A 19,048-nucleotide genomic window follows, 5' to 3' on the forward strand; every position below is an offset into this window, starting at 1 on the left:
CAGTAGAGGTGGAACCCCTGTGGAATCAATTCCGGTTGAAACCCCTGTGCACTTGAGAGAGTGCTCCTACAAGGATTTCACCAATTGCAAGCCGAAGCCTTTCTATGGCACCGGCGGAGTCATTGCCCTCTCGCAATGGTTCGAGAAGACTGAATCAGTCTTCGAAATTTGTTCATGCCCTGCTGCGAGCAAAGTCAAGTATGCCGCATGCACCTTTGAAGGAAAGGCCCTGACATGGTGGAACGGCCATGTTAAGGCACTAACCCTCGTCATAGCCAACGACATGGGCTGGGAAACGATGAAATACCTCATGATTGAGGAATACTGCCCGAGGGGCAAAATCCAGAAATTGGAGCAGGAACTTTTGAACCTGACTATGAAGGGCTCTGACGTAGTATCCTATACCGCCAGGTTCAGCGAACTGGTGGCCCTCTGTCCCAGTATGGTTCCCACTGAAGGGAAAAAGATCGAAAGGTACATATGGGGGCTAGTGCCTCCGTATCAAGGGAATGTTCTATCATCAAACCCTGCTACGTTCGACAGTGCCAAACGATTGGCACAGCGACTCATTGACCATGGAGTCAAAACCCCTGCAACCACAACAAACCTAGCCTTCTCAGAACCCTCCAAACCCGCTGACACAAAGCGGAAACTCTGGGAGGATAAGAAGAAGACGAAACGGGCTGCCAAAAAGCAGCAAATTGTGGCAGTGCATGCCACAATAACCCCTGCTGGTGCTGCTACTACTGCTCCGGTGGGTCAGTATGCTGGAAGTTTGCCCAAGTGCAACAAATGCAACTACCACCACAATGGCCCCTGCCATGAAATGCAGTGCTCTAACTGCCACAGGAAAGGACACACCGTCCATTTCTGTAAATTCCCGACAAAACCGATCACCCAGGTCCCCGGCTCTGGCGCGAGCCCGACCTGCTATGGATGTGGCGAAGCAGGCCACTATAAGAGGGACTGCCCCCAAAGCAAAGAATGCTGGTGGAGCAGGGAGGGTACTAGCTATAGGCCATGGGGAAGCAGTTGCTGACCCGAAAGTGGTGACTGGTACGTTCCTCCTCAATAACTCCTATGCATGCATTCTGTTCGATAGTGGAGCGGAGCGAAGCTTCGTAAACCATAAATTTGCTCTCATGCTTACACAACCACCACACGCACTCAAAGAACTATTCACAGTAGAAATGGCTAATGGAAAAACTGAAAGTACGAATAGCATATACTTAGGTTGTACCCTAACTCTAGATAACCATTCATTCCCCATCGACCTCATGCCAGTCTCAATAAAAAGTTTCGACGTTATCATCGGCATGGATTGGTTAAGTCTTCATCGCGCCGACATCATGTGCTACGAGAAAGCAGTCCGTCTAAACCTTCCATCTAACGAAACTCTTATAGTCTACGGCGACAAACCTGGTGCGATTCTTCATATTATATCAAGTATTCAAGCACAGAAGTATCTGTGTAAAGAATACCACGCATTCCTTGCTCACGTCGTTGACACAAGCCTCGAAACGAAAGAACTAAAGAACATTCCAGTAGTGAGCGACTTCCCCGACATTTTCCCAGAAGAGCTACCTGGATTACCTCCGCAACGATAGGTCGAGTTCAGAATCGACTTAGTCCCAGGAGCTACCCCAGTAGCCAAGTCGCCCTACCGCTTAGCACCGGCTGTAAAGCAGGAACTCTCTGGTCAACTTAACGAACTGCTCAGTAAGGGCTTTATAAGACCAAGTTTCTCACCTTGGGGAGCATCGGTCTTGTTCATTAAGAAGAAAGACGGATCATTCCGTATGTGTATCGACTACAGAGAACTCAACAAACTGACGATCAAGAATCGTTATCCTCTGCCTCACATAGACGATCTATTTGACCAACTGCAAGGGGCAAATTATTTTTTCAAAATTGATCTAAGATCCGGATATCACCAGTTACGAGTACTAGAGGAGGATGTGCCAAAGACAGCCATTCGAACTCGTTACGGACACTACGAGTTCGTGGTGATGCCATTCGGATTGACCAATGCGCCTACAGTCTTCATGGATCTAATGAATAGAGTATGCCGACCTTACTTGGATCAGTTCGTCATTGTTTTCATTGACGACATCCTGATCTACTCCCAAAGTAAGGAAGAGCATGGCGATCAACTGCGACAAGTCCTAGGGACATTACGAAAGGAGAAACTTTATGCGAAGTTCTCGAAATGTGAATTTTGGATCCGAAGAATCGAATTCTTAGGACACGTGGTAAGCGAAGAGGGAATCCACGTGGACCCATCCAAAATTAAATCCATTGAGAACTGGTCAGCACCCAAGACGCCTACTGAAATTCGTCAATTTCTAGGCCTCGCTGGCTACTACCGCAGATTCATTCAGAACTTCTCCCGATTAGCAAAACCCCTTACAACCTTGACCCAGAAAGGCGTAGCCTTTGACTGGGAAGAGAAACAAGAGAGAGCGTTCCAAACGCTCAAACGAGCCTTGTGCACCGCGCCAATACTATCCCTCCCCGAAGGGATAGAAGACTTCGTAGTCTATTGCGATGCATCGAATCAAGGGCTCGGGTGTGTTCTGATGCAGCGAGGTAAGGTCATCGCCTACGCCTCGAGGCAGTTGAAGACACACGAGGTTAACTACATGACACACGATCTTGAACTGGGAGCAGTGGTGTTTACTCTGAAGATCTGGAGACATTACTTGTACGGAACGAAAAGCACTATCTTTACCGACCACAAGATTTTACAACACATTTTCGATCAGAAGGAGCTCAACATGAGACAACGACGGTGGGTCGAGCTACTCAGTGACTACGAATGTGATATTCATTATCATCCGGGTAAAGCCAACATGGTAGTAGACGCCCTAAGTCGGAAGGAATATTCTGGTCGCAAAGTCAAGTCATTGTCAATAACCATCCATTCACACTTATCTAAGCAAATTCAGGCGGCCCAACTTGAAGCCATGAAACCTGAGAATGTGACGAGTGAATCCCTTAGAGGAATGGACAAGAATTTAGAAGCCAAGGGTGACGGAGCCTTATATTTCATGAACCGGATCTGGACACCGAAACACGGTGGTTTCCGAGACTTGGTCATGACCGAGGCGCACAACACTCGGTATTCCGTCCACCCAGGTTCAGATAAGATGTATCTGGATCTTAAAAAGCTATACTGGTGGCCTAATATGAAAGCAAAGATTGCTACCTTCGTAAGTAAATGTCTTACTTGCGCAAAGGTTAAGGTCGAGTACCAGAAGCCCTCTGGTTTACTGCAACAACCAGAGATTCTAGAATGGAAGTGAGAGCGGATCACTATGGATTTCATAACCAAGTTGCCCAAGACAACGGGTGGACTGGATACCATATGGGTCATCGTCGATAGATTGACCAAGTCTGCACACTTCCTGCCTATCAAAGAAACTGACACAATGGAGAAACTTACGAGAACATACATTAAGGAAATCGTACGGCTACATGGTGTACCTATGTCCATTATCTCCCATAGAGATAGTAGGTTCACCTCAAGATTATGGCAATCACTACAACATTCCTTAGGAACAAGGCTGGACATGAGCACAGCATACCATCCACAGAGCGACGGACAGAGTGAGAGGACCATCCAAACACTGGAAGATATGTTGCGAGCCTGCGTGATTGAATTTGGGAAGGCATGGGATACTCATTTACCCCTTGTCGAGTTTTCCTATAATAATAGTTATCACACGAGCATCAATGCTGCTCCATTTGAAGCTCTCTATGGCCTAAAGTGCAGATCTCCTATGTGTTGGGCTGAGGTGGGTGATACCCAATTAGCTAGGGGGCAAGCTTCCGACAGTACTCTCACCGATCCGGAGATCATTCGGGAAACGACAGAGAAAATCATTCAGATTCGTGAACGATTAAAAGCCTCTAGAGACCGACAGAAGAGCTACGCTGATAAAAGAAGAAAACCTTTGGAATTTCAAGTGGGAGACAGAGTCCTTCTCAAAGTCTCACCCTGGAAGGGCTTGATAGGCTTCGTCAAGCGTGGGAAGCTTAATCCGAGGTACATAGGGCCTTTCGAGATTCTTGCAAGAGTCGGCCCCGTAGCTTACAAACTCGACCTACCTGACGCACTTCGTAACGTACATTCTACATTCCACGTATCTAACTTGAAAAAGTGTCTGTCCGACGAGACTCTTGTAATCCCACTCGACGAGATCGAGATCAACGAGAGCCTCAACTTCGTGGAAGAACCAGTAGAGATCATGGACCGTGAGGTCAAGCAGATGAAGCAAAGCCGTATCCCTATTGTGAAGGTCCGCTGGAACGCCAAGCGAGGACCGGAATTCACTTGGGAACGCGAGGATCAGATGAAACTGAAATACCATCATCTTTTTGCTTAATTATTTGTAACATCTTGTTTGCTTAAATTCTAATTTCGGGACGAAATTCCTTCTAACGGGGGGATGATGTGACAACCCGAAATTTCCAATTGTACGAACATTAACTATTCAATAGAAGCTAGTCCAGTTTCAACGAACTTCAGACTTTTCCGAATAAGTTTGTGTACATTAGGGTTTACATTTAAAGAGATATCAGGAGAGTGGATGCCCATGGGTTTGTGAAACTTGAGCATTTCAACACTTCATAATGTTAGAGTCCAATTCCAGAATAAAAATATTTTCTGCCAAAATATTTCAGGACTATAAATAGATTTCTGAACTAAATTCATTCATTATTCACATTTCCAACTAGAGAAAAGCCATATTCTCTCTCACGGATCTTCGGTTTTCATCCCAAATCCTGAGTACACTTCTCTAGTTGTGTTATAATGTTTGTTTTATGCTTATTAACATAGATTACATGTCTAAAATGTGAGATCCGGGTGTTTACCGCCCAAGAACGTTCTTGGGGAGTAAACTCCAAAATGGAGCTTTAAGGCTATCTAGTCTCATTTCCTTGTTAGGTAACTACCTTAGGATGATATGTACATTCATTTGAGACTAGAAAACAATCAAAATCATATAGTTTTTAGGAGTTTACGGCCCAAGAATTTCTTGCACCGTAAACACCTTTTTCAAGGGCTTAAAGTGCCCTAATCACCCCCTAAGGCTTTAGACATTTACCCTCAATTACTTGTAGCTAAAATGGGGACATCAACACATCAAAAACACCCTTAAAAGGGATTTTATGGCCAAGAAATTCTCTTGGGCCATAAACTCCAAGTAAAGGCACCAAAGTGTGCCTAAAGTCCCCCTTAGCCTAAATCAAAAGCCTAGAAATTATCCTACTTGTGCAAGGGACTTAAAAGAATTAAAACATCCACCCCATGAGAGTTTACGGCCGTAACCTCTAAGGGGTATGGTCTTTAGGCCGTAAACTCCTCATAGGAGTGTTATCTATGCCCTAAACTACCCAAAGGATTAAACCACCAAGCTAGGCTTATTCTAGAATTCATTTAGCACCTTAAAACTCCCAAAACCACCAAGAGTGGAGTTCACGGCCGTAAACTCAAGGGTTTACGACCGTAAAATCCTTAGGTGGGGTTTGTTGGGTGGTAATCTCATATACAAGTTCCTTGGAAGCTTTAAACCCCTTTAGCCTTGTCCCATAACACTTAGATGCAACCATTAGGACCTATAACACTTATACAAAGTGTTTACATGTTCCTAAGTGTCCCAACTTATTTCATTAAGTTATTATTTGGCTAATTAGTTATATATATGCTTATTATATGATAACTAGGCTCGTGCGTGTGAACAAGTCTCCGTTTGCCACCTAGCACGGTATCCGGCACTACAATCCAAACCGCTCACCACAAGTGAGTTCATACCCCTTTAATTAACCTTTGAAATGATTTTAAATGTTTTAAATACTTTATGGGGGGATACAAGTTAAATACTTATAGTTATTGCTTCAATCACATGTGATTGCATTAATCACATGTGATTAATAAGTAGGAAACCAATGATTTTATCACTGTTCAAACTGTTTATCAAACTGTTTTACTTCAAACTGTTTTACAAACTCTTTTACTTATCAAATACTTTTATTTAAACTTTGTTATACTTCTTATAAATTGCATGCCCATATACGTATAGATATATAAGTAATGTTTAAAGGGCTTAGGAAGGCCATCCGCCCTATTTCCTTTTCCTCGATTTGGATGTGGTCTGGTGGGATTTCGGGTAACCGTCCGAAGGTCGCTTCAATATTAGTTATATATCAATTATACATATGTAGACATAAAAGTACTTCCATATTCATGCGTACTATACACATCATTAGTAAGTTACCATCGGGGTAACACAGGATCATACTACTACAACTTCTAGATCAATGAGTCAGTTCATTCATGAGTCAATACATTACATTACTATGAGAACATATACATTACATTACTACGAGAACATATACTACTATACTAGAAAGAGAACATATACAACTATACTAGAACAATTTGTTACATTACACTTACATTAATACGCCAATAGAATTGTGATCCACTATATGGGAGCATGCCTTAATTGTCATGACCCGGGTTGTAGCCAGAGTCTCTTGAAGGGAGAGCGTGAGTTTGCGTATAGATCTATACTGGATTGACTATCCTACACCTTACTGCTAGCTACAGTAGGACCGACCGGTCTGCAGGTGCCAAACGTCATATCTTATTTTCGACTATACGTTGTCGTTGTTACCAGTCTATAGTATGGTGCAATTTATCACATAATACCTTAATATAAATCCAGTTTAAGGTAGTTTGTACCGCAGTAGTTCCTATAATACAACACTATTGTACTACAAAGATTTACCATTACATATTTTTAGTGATTATTTCACTCAAACTTTAATGTACAAACTATATTTTGTTAAATGATAGTTACACTTGGGAAATTACACACTTTTACAACAACGAGCATACAAACCCGTTAAGCCTTGGTAGAAGGCTACTTTAATAGAAAATATAGGTTTTTCTGAGAGATTCAAACTTTTACAAACACTTACATACATTTTACAAACTTACACTTGAGACACTTTCAAATGTTTTGATAACAAACATCGACACGAAAATACTTATGAACTCACCAGCTTAATGCTGATAAACTCTTTCAAAATAACTTGTATTCTCAGGTCATCAGTAGACAGGTACCGATGCCAGCTTTTGAGAAGATGGAGTGCATTCAAGACTCATCATATTATTTTGATTTACATTATATTTTTGGTGTCTAAAATTGTACAGAACACGCTTGTATTAAAATTATATATTTAATGCAATGGATGATGTTGTTTGCTTATTTACATTTACTGTGTTGTGATACTGTACATGACGTCCTCCGCCCCCGAACGTTTCCGTCGTTCTTGGTTTTGGGGTGTGACATTTAAATTTATAATTACCTGTATACTACGTGGGTTTTAACCTGGTATTGAATAATATCGACCCAATAATATGACCTAGTATCCATCCAACACATTGAAATCAAGGGTTGTCGAAGGTTCGCTAATCGATACACACTCTGTTTGAATATGTGTTCTGCAAGTGTCGATCTCAATTAAACCATTCTACTAATAATCTAAGCCATTATCCATTTATAAAAGTTATTCAACGATTCAAATTAGAAATCTTTGAATATTTGTTCAGCATTCAGTCATTAGCTTTGCAAAACGAGTCGTTGTTAAGGTACCTTTGCGGTGTGTAATAGCTAGCATTTTAGCTAGGAAATTTTGTGCTCTTGTAAACATCATCTATTGTGAAACTTGTAACCCTAATTTGGTAACATGAATTATGAGTATTCAACAACAACAAACTTCCATTTAAAAATCCAAATGAAAGATCAAACTTCAATGCAAACACTTCAAATAGTCAACTACAGATTCGAAACCTTAAAAATCCTGGTTTAAGTCCATTATGGACTAGGATTTCCTTATTAGGCCTAATGGACCAATAAGATTCCAATTTGACTATTTTGGGCTTAGGACCCTTAAATGGGCTCTAATTGGACCCACTTTCATAAAACTTAACTTTTTGGGCCATAATGAATCCAAAATGAATTGGTTTACCTTAATGGGCCTTATTGGCCCATAACAAATCCAATAAACCCTAATGGGCCATAAAACTCATTCTTTTATGCAAATTGGGCCGTAAATTACCCTAAAGGCCTAATGGGCCAAAAACTTCTTTATGAACCTAATAATTTCGAACCAAGATAAGAAGTGGGCCAAATCAAATTACCTCCTTCCTCCTACCCCAAACATCTGCCCAATTATATAAAAAAAAGGGGGGAAAGAAGTATTATGGGGAGAGTTGACTTTGGGAGGTGTCACCTCTATATTACCCTTCACATCCCCATGCATGGACCAACATACATCCATAATGGTCATTTCACTTCTCTTACTCCCCTCTCTTCTTATCTTCGGCCAAGAGGAACACACACACACACATTACACAAATTCTCTCCATTACTCTTAAAGATCATCTTCCTTCTTCCTTCAAAGAAATCTCAAAAATTTAGCTTAGATTCAAGGATTTTCATCAAGTGTTGTCAAATCTTTGGTAAGTTCTATCAAACAAAAACATCTTCTTCCATTACAACATCTAGAACTCTTTCTTACAAAGATTTATTCCATGAACACCTTAGAAGCTTCTTAAGTTCGAAATCAACTCAAGGAGGCTTGCTAGGACCAAAAAACTTCTTCACACCGTCTTCAAAACCGAAACAACTAAGCAAGGTGAGTTCATACCCCCTTTTTTTCGGTTTTTACTTTTTTTGGGGGGAGAATACAAGTATTATGTGATGATCTATGTGTGTTTGCATGCAATATGTGGTTTCTTTAGTTTTTCGTTGTGATAATATGTAATATTTGTTATATTTAGAGATCTATAGCAAAAAGGGTGAAAGTATCATAAACAAAAACATAATAAGCAACATACATCATAGATCTAAGGATCCTTAAGTTTAAAAAGTGAAAAACAAAACCAAAGAACCTTACAAGTGTCATTTTTGCAAAAATGACAAAGATTTGGTGTAAATTGTATATTGTCGGTTTTATGAGGGTTATAAGTTGTTTATTTGTATAAAAGTTGATTTTTATGAAAATAATACTTTTCAAAGGGTCAAAAACATAAATTTTAGCTTAATGGGCTTAAAATTTGGCCCAACGAGTTTTAGGCCCAAGGTTGCGAAAAAATGAGGTTTTGAGGGGCTGAATCGGAAAACTCAACAAAATATGGGTCTAAAATGTGAATAAGCTTTTTCAGGGGTTAAAAACGAGTTTATTACCAAATAGGACTAAAAATGCAAAGTTTTTGGATTTTGGGCTAAAATTGTAAAAATTGTGAATATTTGGACTATAAGTGTAAATCTTTTTAATTAAAAGGATGAAACTGTCCAAAAACTTCTTTTGGGCGGAAAACATGATTTAAATAAGTGTTTGGGCCGAAAATGTAAAGAAACACAATCTAAGAACATAAAATGTCATTTTTCATAAAAAGGGGTAAAAATTTTCATTTTTACTAGAAAAGGGGCTGAATTGGTCAAACAATTATTTATGGGTCAATTACGTTAATATTAAAATAATTGGGTCAAAATACAAAATTTTAATAACTTATGGATTTACATAGAAAAATATATATTTTTTTATACAAATGTAAATATCATTATCAAACAATTTCGCGAATGTGGTGACTTATCGATTAAACAATTCGTGTGAAACAAACCTTGCGACATTAATACTATACAAAACAAGTAAACATTATATCGGTTGGGCTTTAATACTTCTAATCATGCTTATTGGGCCTTCGTGACCCATTAACATGACTATTGGGCCCAAGATAAATAATACATGTTTATTGGGCTTTCGGTGGCTCAATTACATGCCTAATGGACCCTCAACGGCTTTAAATGGTATTGGGCCTTAGTGGCCCATTGACATTGCTAGTATGGTCCAAATCAATTATATGCTTAACGGGCTAACGTGTCCGTCGCATACTCGACAGTCTGTAATAACATTCATGATTAATGGAGCATAGTTGTCCTTTTTCGTGTTTGTTAGGCTTTATTCATATTCATGTAAATATAAAACGGGTTGTAATCAATGTTATTCATATTCATGGGGTAATAATGGGGATTTAGTGAGAATTATCGGTTGGCACCAATAAATGTCGGCCGTAGCCTATAGTTATAACCAGAGTCTCCTGGAGGAAGGGCGAGAGTTTGTGTATAGATCTATACGGGGTGACTCCCCCACACCTGAGTTGTTCGCTACAGTTAGACTCGGCCAGTCTAGGGTGACCATGTCTTTATCAAAACCGGCATTTGTAAAAAAATGCCAAGACAGACGAAATAATCATTATTATGCATGGTTATAACGACTCACATAGAGATCCATTACCATCTAAGTATTAATGGGAAATCATATTCATACACTGTGACGGTGCAAAGTGATTTATGCAATAATACAAAACTACCACACTATTTAAATTGGAAAACATCGGGTTTTCCGGGGAAACGACAATGTTCACTTTTATAAACATCAACTACAATACAAGGAACAATTACCAAATATTATTCATTTTACACGTTTGAAATCATATGCATATACACGTATGGGATCATCACATCTTTTTCGTAAACAGCTTTTGTTACAGAAAATACCGGATTTTCTGGGTTTTACAAACAATACAAACTTTTTTTTTACATCAAACATGCTTATGAACTCACCAACATTAAATATGTTGACCGTTTTCAAAATAACTTGTATTCTCAGGTAACCGTTAGAATGAAGAATCATCAAATGTGTTTCGAAATTTTCTTTTGTGAGATGCCAGTCATCAAACAATTTATATTTTGGGATTATGTAATGTAAACAATGTACTTGATGTGAACAATGACAGTTGTACTATGTAATGTTGGTGATGTATGTGTTATGTTTCATTTATATTCATCGTGACGATATTTCAATTGATAGTCATATTAGCCCTCGGACGTTTCCGCCGACCGGTTCGAGGGTGTGACAGGTTGGTAACAGAGCTTTGTTTATAGTGAACTAACATATCTAATCATACATGATATGCAACTATAAACATAATGGGAATAAACAACTCTGAGCAAAATAAAAATTCTATGCTTATGTGCTTATATTAAAATAACACTTAGTAAAAGACTTTGGAAGATTTGGACATTGCTATTAAACTCGGGCTGTTATGTAGTTGTATTGGGGGTGAATGTAGCCTGATCAACTACATTCATTCAAAATATGACCAAGATGTGTTTGGGAGTAAATGTGATGGTCAATGAATCAAAAACTTACCATTTAATTATCCAAAGAGCTTATAGAATCAAACCTAAACAAAATTAAAATACTATAGGAGTATTTGGTGTGCTATTTGTTTCTAGTATTTATACCCTTTCGTGCAATACATTATAGATGAGTATCATTATACAGGAAACCCGTATCTCCCTAGTCAGGGACAGGCAGGGTGGCTCGACCCAGAGGAAGACCAAGAAGGAGACTAAGAGGAAGAACCAGAGGAAGAACATGAAGTAGAACTTATAGATGAAACCGCCGAGCCAGTAGTGAACCTTGAAGAGAAAGAGCTCGAGGGTGATGATGACTATGACTCGGATACAGAATCCGAGGTCATCAATCCTCCATACAGGGCCAAAGTACCGGCTTATTGTATAGGCCCCGATGGCCCCACGCCCCCATGGGCACACAATATTGGAGATAGATTCGCCAGCAGGGGATACGACTTCCCTACGGTATGACCCAAGATCTTTTCGATCTTAGTCATGGAGGACCAGCTAACCTGGCCTCCCAGTCATGGTCCGACACACCCAAGACATTGGCAAACGAGCTCAGGACACATACAATCAGATGAACCAAAAGCAGGCTGTTGTAGAGAGAGTTGAGAGACAAACATAGGAAGTGATCGGGGACTCCCAAGCGAGACAATTAGTTCAGGAGGCACGACTACGAGACACCGAGCGACAAGTAGCTCATCTCTAGGGTACATCCACTTCATAAGCACAACCCCAGACACTTTCCGCCACGAATAGGATCAACATTTTCTTTTCCTCCCACTACTATCTGTTATGACTCTCTTTCGTTTGCTAAGATGGTATTCACTAATGAGACAACTATTTGTTCTCCTTACATTGTGTTATTTCATAAATTCACTGGTATGCATAACCAACCCTCGAGACCGCTAGATACTTGAGGATCACAAAACCAAAACAACCTATATACTCTAAGGATAGACGTAGCGATCGTGCCAAATCTATGATTATCAATTACAATAAATGCATCATAGGGATGTAGATTGAAACATCATGAATCATCCGATAAACGCAAAGTTATAAAGTACAACTAGAAATGATCATCGTTACTTACAATCTTACTTATCATCATGCAGCAGAAAATGTCATTCCACAAAGATAACAAGCATGCCCGTGAGATACCAATCATGCAGATGGACTTTGCTACATTCCAAGCTGCTGTAACAGCTGCCATAACCACTGTTGTAGCACAAATCAATGCTAACAACACCAACAAAGGTAGGAATAGTGTTCACCACTCCAACCGAAGTAACAACCCCGAAAACCAACGAGTGACAAATTATCAAGGCACTCCAAACCCCAAACTTAAGAGCAAGAAACGAGAGTCTTGGAATAAGAGAAAGGGGCAGCCAACCCAAGGATCCTCAAAGAAACGACATGATGTAGCTATCTATATGGCGATGACACCTACTACAACCACACCAGCAAGACCGTATGCTGGAAGTCTTCCAAAATGCATCAAATCCAATTTCCATCATCATGGAAAATGCAGGGAGAGGTATTGCATCTATTGCAACCAAAAAGGTCATACAACAAGATATTGTAGGACCTATCCACCTCAGAACCAACAATCAAACCACAACAACAACACCAACAACAACAACCGCAACAATAGAAACAACAACAACAATGTTGGGGCCAATCACACCTGCTATGTGTATGGGAGAACTGGTCATTTCAAATGCAACTACCCTAATGTCAATAATCAAGGGAACAGAGGATCGGGAAGAGTGTTGATCATGGTACAAGGAGAAGTGGTTTAGGACCCCACTATCGTCACCAGTACATTCCTCATTAACAACACATACACATGCATCTTATTCGACAGTGGAGCGGAGTGAAGCTTCGTTAGTAACAAGTTTAAACACTTACAAAATCAACAAGCCCAGAAGCTCAATGAAGCCTTCACGGTGGAAATGGCTAATGGGAAAACAAAATCAACTAGATATATCTATGTAGGGTTCACGTTAACATTAAACCACCACACTTTCCAAATAAATGTGATGCCCGTAAATATTAGGAGTTTCGATGTGATCATCGGCATGGATTAGTTGAGCCCCCATCATGCTGACATTATGTTCCACGCACTACTAGAAAAAAGGCCTTTTACGACGCTCATTCCGCGTCGTAAAACACTCAGACGACGCGCAAATGCGCGTCAAAGGAAGGCCCTGTCATAATGAGAGACGACGCGCATTTACGACGTGCATTTATGACGCGCATTTACGACGCGTGGTTATGACACGCAATGCGTATCAAGGAAGCCCCTGTCATAAAAGAAGATGACACGCATTCGCCTGTCGTAACCTTACGACGCGCGTGTTTATGACACGCAATGCGTATCAAGGAAGCCCCAGTCAAGAAAGGCCATGTCATAAATGAAGATGACACACATTTTTGCGTATCATAATTTTAAATGTTCTAAAAAATATTTATATATTTATTAATTTTTAAATTACATTTGCATTTAATGTCTCATAACAGAAATAAAATATCATATACAAAAAATACAATCCATTGCATAAAATTTAATGTACATTGCTAACATGGATTATACATTCCTATAAAACTAACAAATAATCATCCAAATCCTTACTTATATACAATTGAATTCAAATCCTTACTTATATACAACCAATTGAATTCCAATTCTTGATAAATCCTACAAACCAAACGCCCCCTAAAGTTGATATGTAACAAGTGTATACCTTCCAGGAATCCAAGGACCTAACCAAGCATCTCTGCTGTCCAAAAGTATCCTTAAGTAGGAGCTTTCTTCATATTTGGAAGACTCTTTGTTCCCCAAATCCAACATATAAGGCCAAACACACATAAATATTCTTACCTGAAGGTACTTGTGCATATTTGAATAAGTTGTGGGTGATCATTCTTGTATGCTTTTGGATCGGAAAGTGACTAATAATCTATCAATATTCTGCTGATGAATATGTCCATAGAAGCTTTCACATCAGGCAACTTGGTTGTTAAGGAGGAAATAAAGTTTAATGCCCTGTTTTTCATGATACATTATGTTTGAAAAATCAGCAAATAAATATATACTTATGATTTGAAAATAAAAATAAAAAGCATCAACACTTTTAGATTCCATTTGTACCGAGAAAGGTATAATAGCACTGGTTGGAGCAAGATCCCCTTGTTCACAGCATCTTTATATCTTATTATTATGGCGGGAGGCTGTGCAATTGAGCTTTTACACACAACCAGATGGTCCAGTGACACGACATGAGTTACCATATGTGGTTACTTTAGGGAGGGACCAGCCCATCTATTTTTCCATCCCGACCAGCTCGTTTCTTTTTCACCTGCACTCACAACCAAATTTTGACAGGTGCTGTTGTGAAATTACATAGGTGGTAAATCCCAGAGGTGGAACAGATGCTATAAATGCAAGTGAATGTACTGAACTGAACCTCTGATATGATGCCTAGAATTCTTGCTGAAGAGCTTTGTATTTGGTCATCATCGTTCTAGATCAACTCGTTTGAGAGATCAAAAACACGTGTCTTAACGGGACCACTAACACTCTTTCCAGCATGCTTGACAACACCTTTTAGGGCGACCAATATTGCCTCACGAACCCCACCATCTGATGCAAGTAGGTTAGATAGAAGACCCCTAACTAGGGGATCAACTCTTGTGCTTAGTGCACTAAGCTTACCAAGTGCAAGAGCAGTACTTGAACGAACACTCCTGCAAATTGACGAGAATGCCCTTGTAAGTCGAATAATCAACAAAAGACAGTAGTATAAAACAAGTCTTACCTTGGGTTGTCCTGCAAGAATTTGACAAAGGTGGTTTGTGGCTGTAAGAGAAAAGGTTTAAGTGCCATCCTACCTTTTGCTATTATGATGGTCAAAGTTGACAAAATAGCACTTTTCACTTGCCATGGGAATCGATCGCCTATAATTCGGATCAGAGGTCTGGAATCATCATAAAATAGACAACACAAGTCGAGCAAAAAAAACTAAAAAGGAAAAATAGAATTAAAATAAAAGACTCTTATGCATAAATGGTAGGATCTCGATATGTGTCTAGCCTAGCTAACAGTTCCGTAAACATAAACATGAACACAAAAAAGAACAAAAGTCACAGGTGACAATTCTACAAAATTGAAAATAATTTTGACTCTGATGATCAAACAACTCCTAAATAATAAATAAATAAATAAAAATAAATAAAATAAAACTAAAAAAAATGATTACAAAATTTAATTTGGAAAAACTAGAACATCTTATCAAACCAAAGTTACATTTCCTTTTTCCTGTGCACCATAAAAGCCAAATCTATTCTAATCAGTAACATGAAACTACAAAGCAGGTAACTTATCAAACCATCAACACCGAATCAACTTCCACTTTCTTGATTCAGTCATCATCTTCCTCCTACAAAACACAAATTAAAACCACATTTAGTTTCATTTGTTAAAAAAGATTAATCATATACTGAAAAAAATAAGTATCAATATCATTATGTTTTATAAAAAAAACATACATCATCACTTTCATCCTCATCTGCTTCATCATTGACTTCAGACTTAGATTTGTCAGAATCCTCATCATCATCATCATTACCACCTCCAGCCTATTTACATGGCAGCAAACTCAAAGTCAATGAATCAAAACAACAATATTAAAATGATAAGCATATGAATTCTAAGTTTAAACAAAGATTTTACAAGTTTTTTGTTGTAGGTGTCCAAGTTCTTCTCATATTCCTTCTTTCTTTTGTCAGCTTTGGCTTGAAAAGGTGCCTTTTCCTACATTCACATCATCCAAAAAACAGAGGTAAATAACTAAATACTACATCATTTTTTTTATAAATTCTTAAGAAGTTGACGAGCATTATGATTTTGCCTCAAAAACTAAACATAGTAATGTAATGTAAGTGCTACTTACAGAGTCGGACATTGACTTCCATTTTCCCCCACCATCTTTACCAACCTGATAATTATACACAAGTGAAATCCAAATCAAAATCTAAAAACACAAACTCAACTCAATCTAGATACAGAATACTTGAAACAAAGCTTAAGAAGTTTCGATGACAAAAGGCAAAAAGGAACAGCAACATATTTGTTGTCAGGGTGATCTTCTTTGAACTGCTTTCTAAAGACCTCCCTTTATAACATTAACAAGAGGAAAAATATTTAAACTTTGGAAATGGAAGTAAAACATGAAGGTAGTGATAAACGAAGAACAACTACTAACATGAACACAAAGAAGGCGCTAGCGGGTCTCTTGGGTTTATTGGGATCCTTAGCTGCTTTCCCCTTGGCTGCAGTCTTCTTTACAGCCAACCTAAAATTACAACAAACAATTGTTAAAAAGTACCGAAATCATGATCCTGAGGAAGAACAAAAACCTAATTTCATTAAAGATGAAAAAATACAACATTAAACCCTAGCAGATGGTATGTTTTAAACATAGTTAGATTAAATCGTACTTGGTATCGGCTTTCCTCGTAGCACCGCTTGATTTGCCTCCTTTCATCATTTGATCCTGAATGAAACAACCGAAACAACAAACTAGGTCAAAAATCGAAGCGAAAATGGTTGTAAATGAAAAAAAATTAGAGTCGACATCGAGGAAAAAGAGGAAGAAAACATACCTAGTTAGCAAAAATCTAGGGTTAGGGTTTGATTCATTTGCGATTGGGGGATACTGGGGTAAGGAAATCGACTTATAAATGGCTACGATACATCGGCAATAGAACTATTTGGGCGGGAAGATTTTCATTCCAAGAGGGCTTGATTATGTTCATGATTTTGGGCCCATTTTGGATAAAACAATGGGGCTTCATTGGTGGCGGTGGTGAACCAGAGAGAAGACGAGGGGTGGTGGGTGCCTAGGTTGTTGTTGAACAGTAGGGGTAGAAAGAGATAGAGAGAGAGAGAGAGAGAGAGAGAGAGACTTGTAGTTGGTCGTGTATTACCTGCATCAAATTGAAATTAAGGGAATGTGGATAGGGCGGAGGTGGTGAATGAGATGTTTGGTGATACTGATAAGAAGGAGATTGTGTAGAGATCCGATGAACGAGATGTTTGATGATACTGAAGATGAAGATGAAGGACCTAGGGCTTTTTCTTGCTAAGTAGAATAGGCGGGGGATTAATTTTGGGATTCAATAGGCGGGGGTAATTTTCGTCGATTTCATTTCCCGCCTGAAATGCGTGTTTCACTTAAAATTATAAAGCGACACATTCACATGACGCACATTTTATGAAAGGTGCCCTCCGCATTTCTTTTTTTTTTCTTTTCTGACACTAATTTTAGGGCGCGCAAAAATGTGTGCCCTCTATCCTTCAAATTTTGCAAAACTGACATTATCTTTTAGGGCACTTACAAATGCACGTCGTCTATCAGCGAGTGTCATTGTTTGCGCGATTAAAGGGCTATTTTCTTGTAGTGACGAGAAGGTCGTTCGCCTTCACCTCCCTAACAAGAAACCCTAATCATCTATGGAGATAAACCCGGTGTCAACCTTCGACTTATACCATGCATTAAGGCACAAAAGTGCTTGCATTAGAAGAACTTCACATTCCTTGCTCACATCATGGGTAAGTCCATGGAAGAAATAAACATTCGAGATATCCCAGTGGCGTGCGACTTTCCAGAAGTATTTCCTGAGGATCTTTCGGGAATACCCCCCCCCCCCTGATAGGCTGGTCGAATTTCAGATTGACGTTGTACTAGGAGCCACATCAATAGCCAATTTACCATACACGTTGGCTCCCACCAAAACTCAAGAGCTATCCAGTCAATTAAGAGAATCGTTGAGCAAAGGATTCATCGGACCAAGCTTCTCACCCTGGGGAGCTCCAGTCTTGTTCATCAAGAAGATGGATCCTTCCGAATGTTCATCGATTCTAGGGAATTGAATAAGCACTATAAAAAAACTGATACCCACTCCCTCGAATTAACGACCTATTTGACTAGCTCCAAGGAGCTAGTTACTTCTCTGAAATAGATCTAAGATCCGGTTATCATCAGCTCCGAGTCCAATAAGAGGACATTAAAAAAAAATTCTTTTCAAACTCATTATGGACATTATGAATTTGTTGTAATGCCCTTCGGTCTAACGAATGCCCCTGCCGCATTTATGGACCTGATGAATCGAGTTTGTTGTCCATTCCTTGACAACTTTGTGATCGTTTTCATCGACGATATCTTGGTCTATTCTCGAAGAAAAGAAGAGCATAGTCGACATCTCCGACAAATCTTGGAGACCCTGTGAGCTGAAAAGTTGTACGCGAAATTGTCTAAGTGTGAGTTCTGGCTCCGTAGCGTAAACTTTTTAGGTCATGTTGTCAGCCATGAAGGGATACATGTGGACCCTTCCAAGGTTAAAGCCATTGAAGGATGGTCAATCCCAACGAGACCCACAGAAATTCGTCAATTTTTGGGTCTCGCTGGCTATTATAGAAGATTCATCCAGAACTTCTCTAGGACCGCCAAGCCTCTTACCACGCTTACACAAAAGGGCGTACCTTTCGAATGGACAGAGAAGTAAGAAGTTGCCTTCCAAACCCTGAGGAAAGCCCTCTGCTGTGCACATGTGCTATCCTTACCAGAAGGAACCAAAGACTTTATAGTCTACTGCGACACTTCAAATCAAGGTTTGGGATGTGTACTTATGCAACGAGGAAAGGTGATATCCTATGCATCCATACAACTAAAAATGCATGAAGTGAACTACACCACTCATGA

At 39.5% G+C, this 19,048-nt stretch overlaps 1 protein-coding gene and 1 long non-coding RNA gene across 2 annotated transcripts; both read right to left on the reverse strand.

The window, feature by feature from the left end:
* Positions 1-15,558: 15,558 nt before the first annotated feature.
* Positions 15,559-16,412, reverse strand: LOC145062544 (HMG1/2-like protein). Its single transcript, XM_079010135.1, has 5 exons — positions 16,365-16,412; positions 16,238-16,282; positions 16,018-16,098; positions 15,834-15,923; positions 15,559-15,724 (listed from the first exon to the last, which is right to left on the reverse strand). The coding sequence occupies exons 1-5, from the start codon at positions 16,410-16,412 to the stop codon at positions 15,707-15,709; spliced, it is 282 nt and encodes a 93-aa protein (XP_078866261.1). The 3' UTR covers positions 15,559-15,706.
* Positions 16,413-16,892, reverse strand: LOC145071288 (uncharacterized). The gene is made up of 3 exons (XR_013690361.1): positions 16,785-16,892; positions 16,550-16,639; positions 16,413-16,459 (listed from the first exon to the last, which is right to left on the reverse strand). It is a non-coding gene; the product is annotated as an uncharacterized LOC145071288 (long non-coding RNA).
* Between the last annotated feature and the right edge of the window lie 2,156 nt (positions 16,893-19,048).

Source organism: Lactuca serriola, chromosome 1 (assembly GCF_051521515.1).
Source record: "Lactuca serriola cultivar US96UC23 chromosome 1, Lser_US96UC23_V15, whole genome shotgun sequence".
Lineage (NCBI taxonomy): Eukaryota > Viridiplantae > Streptophyta > Magnoliopsida > Asterales > Asteraceae > Lactuca > Lactuca serriola.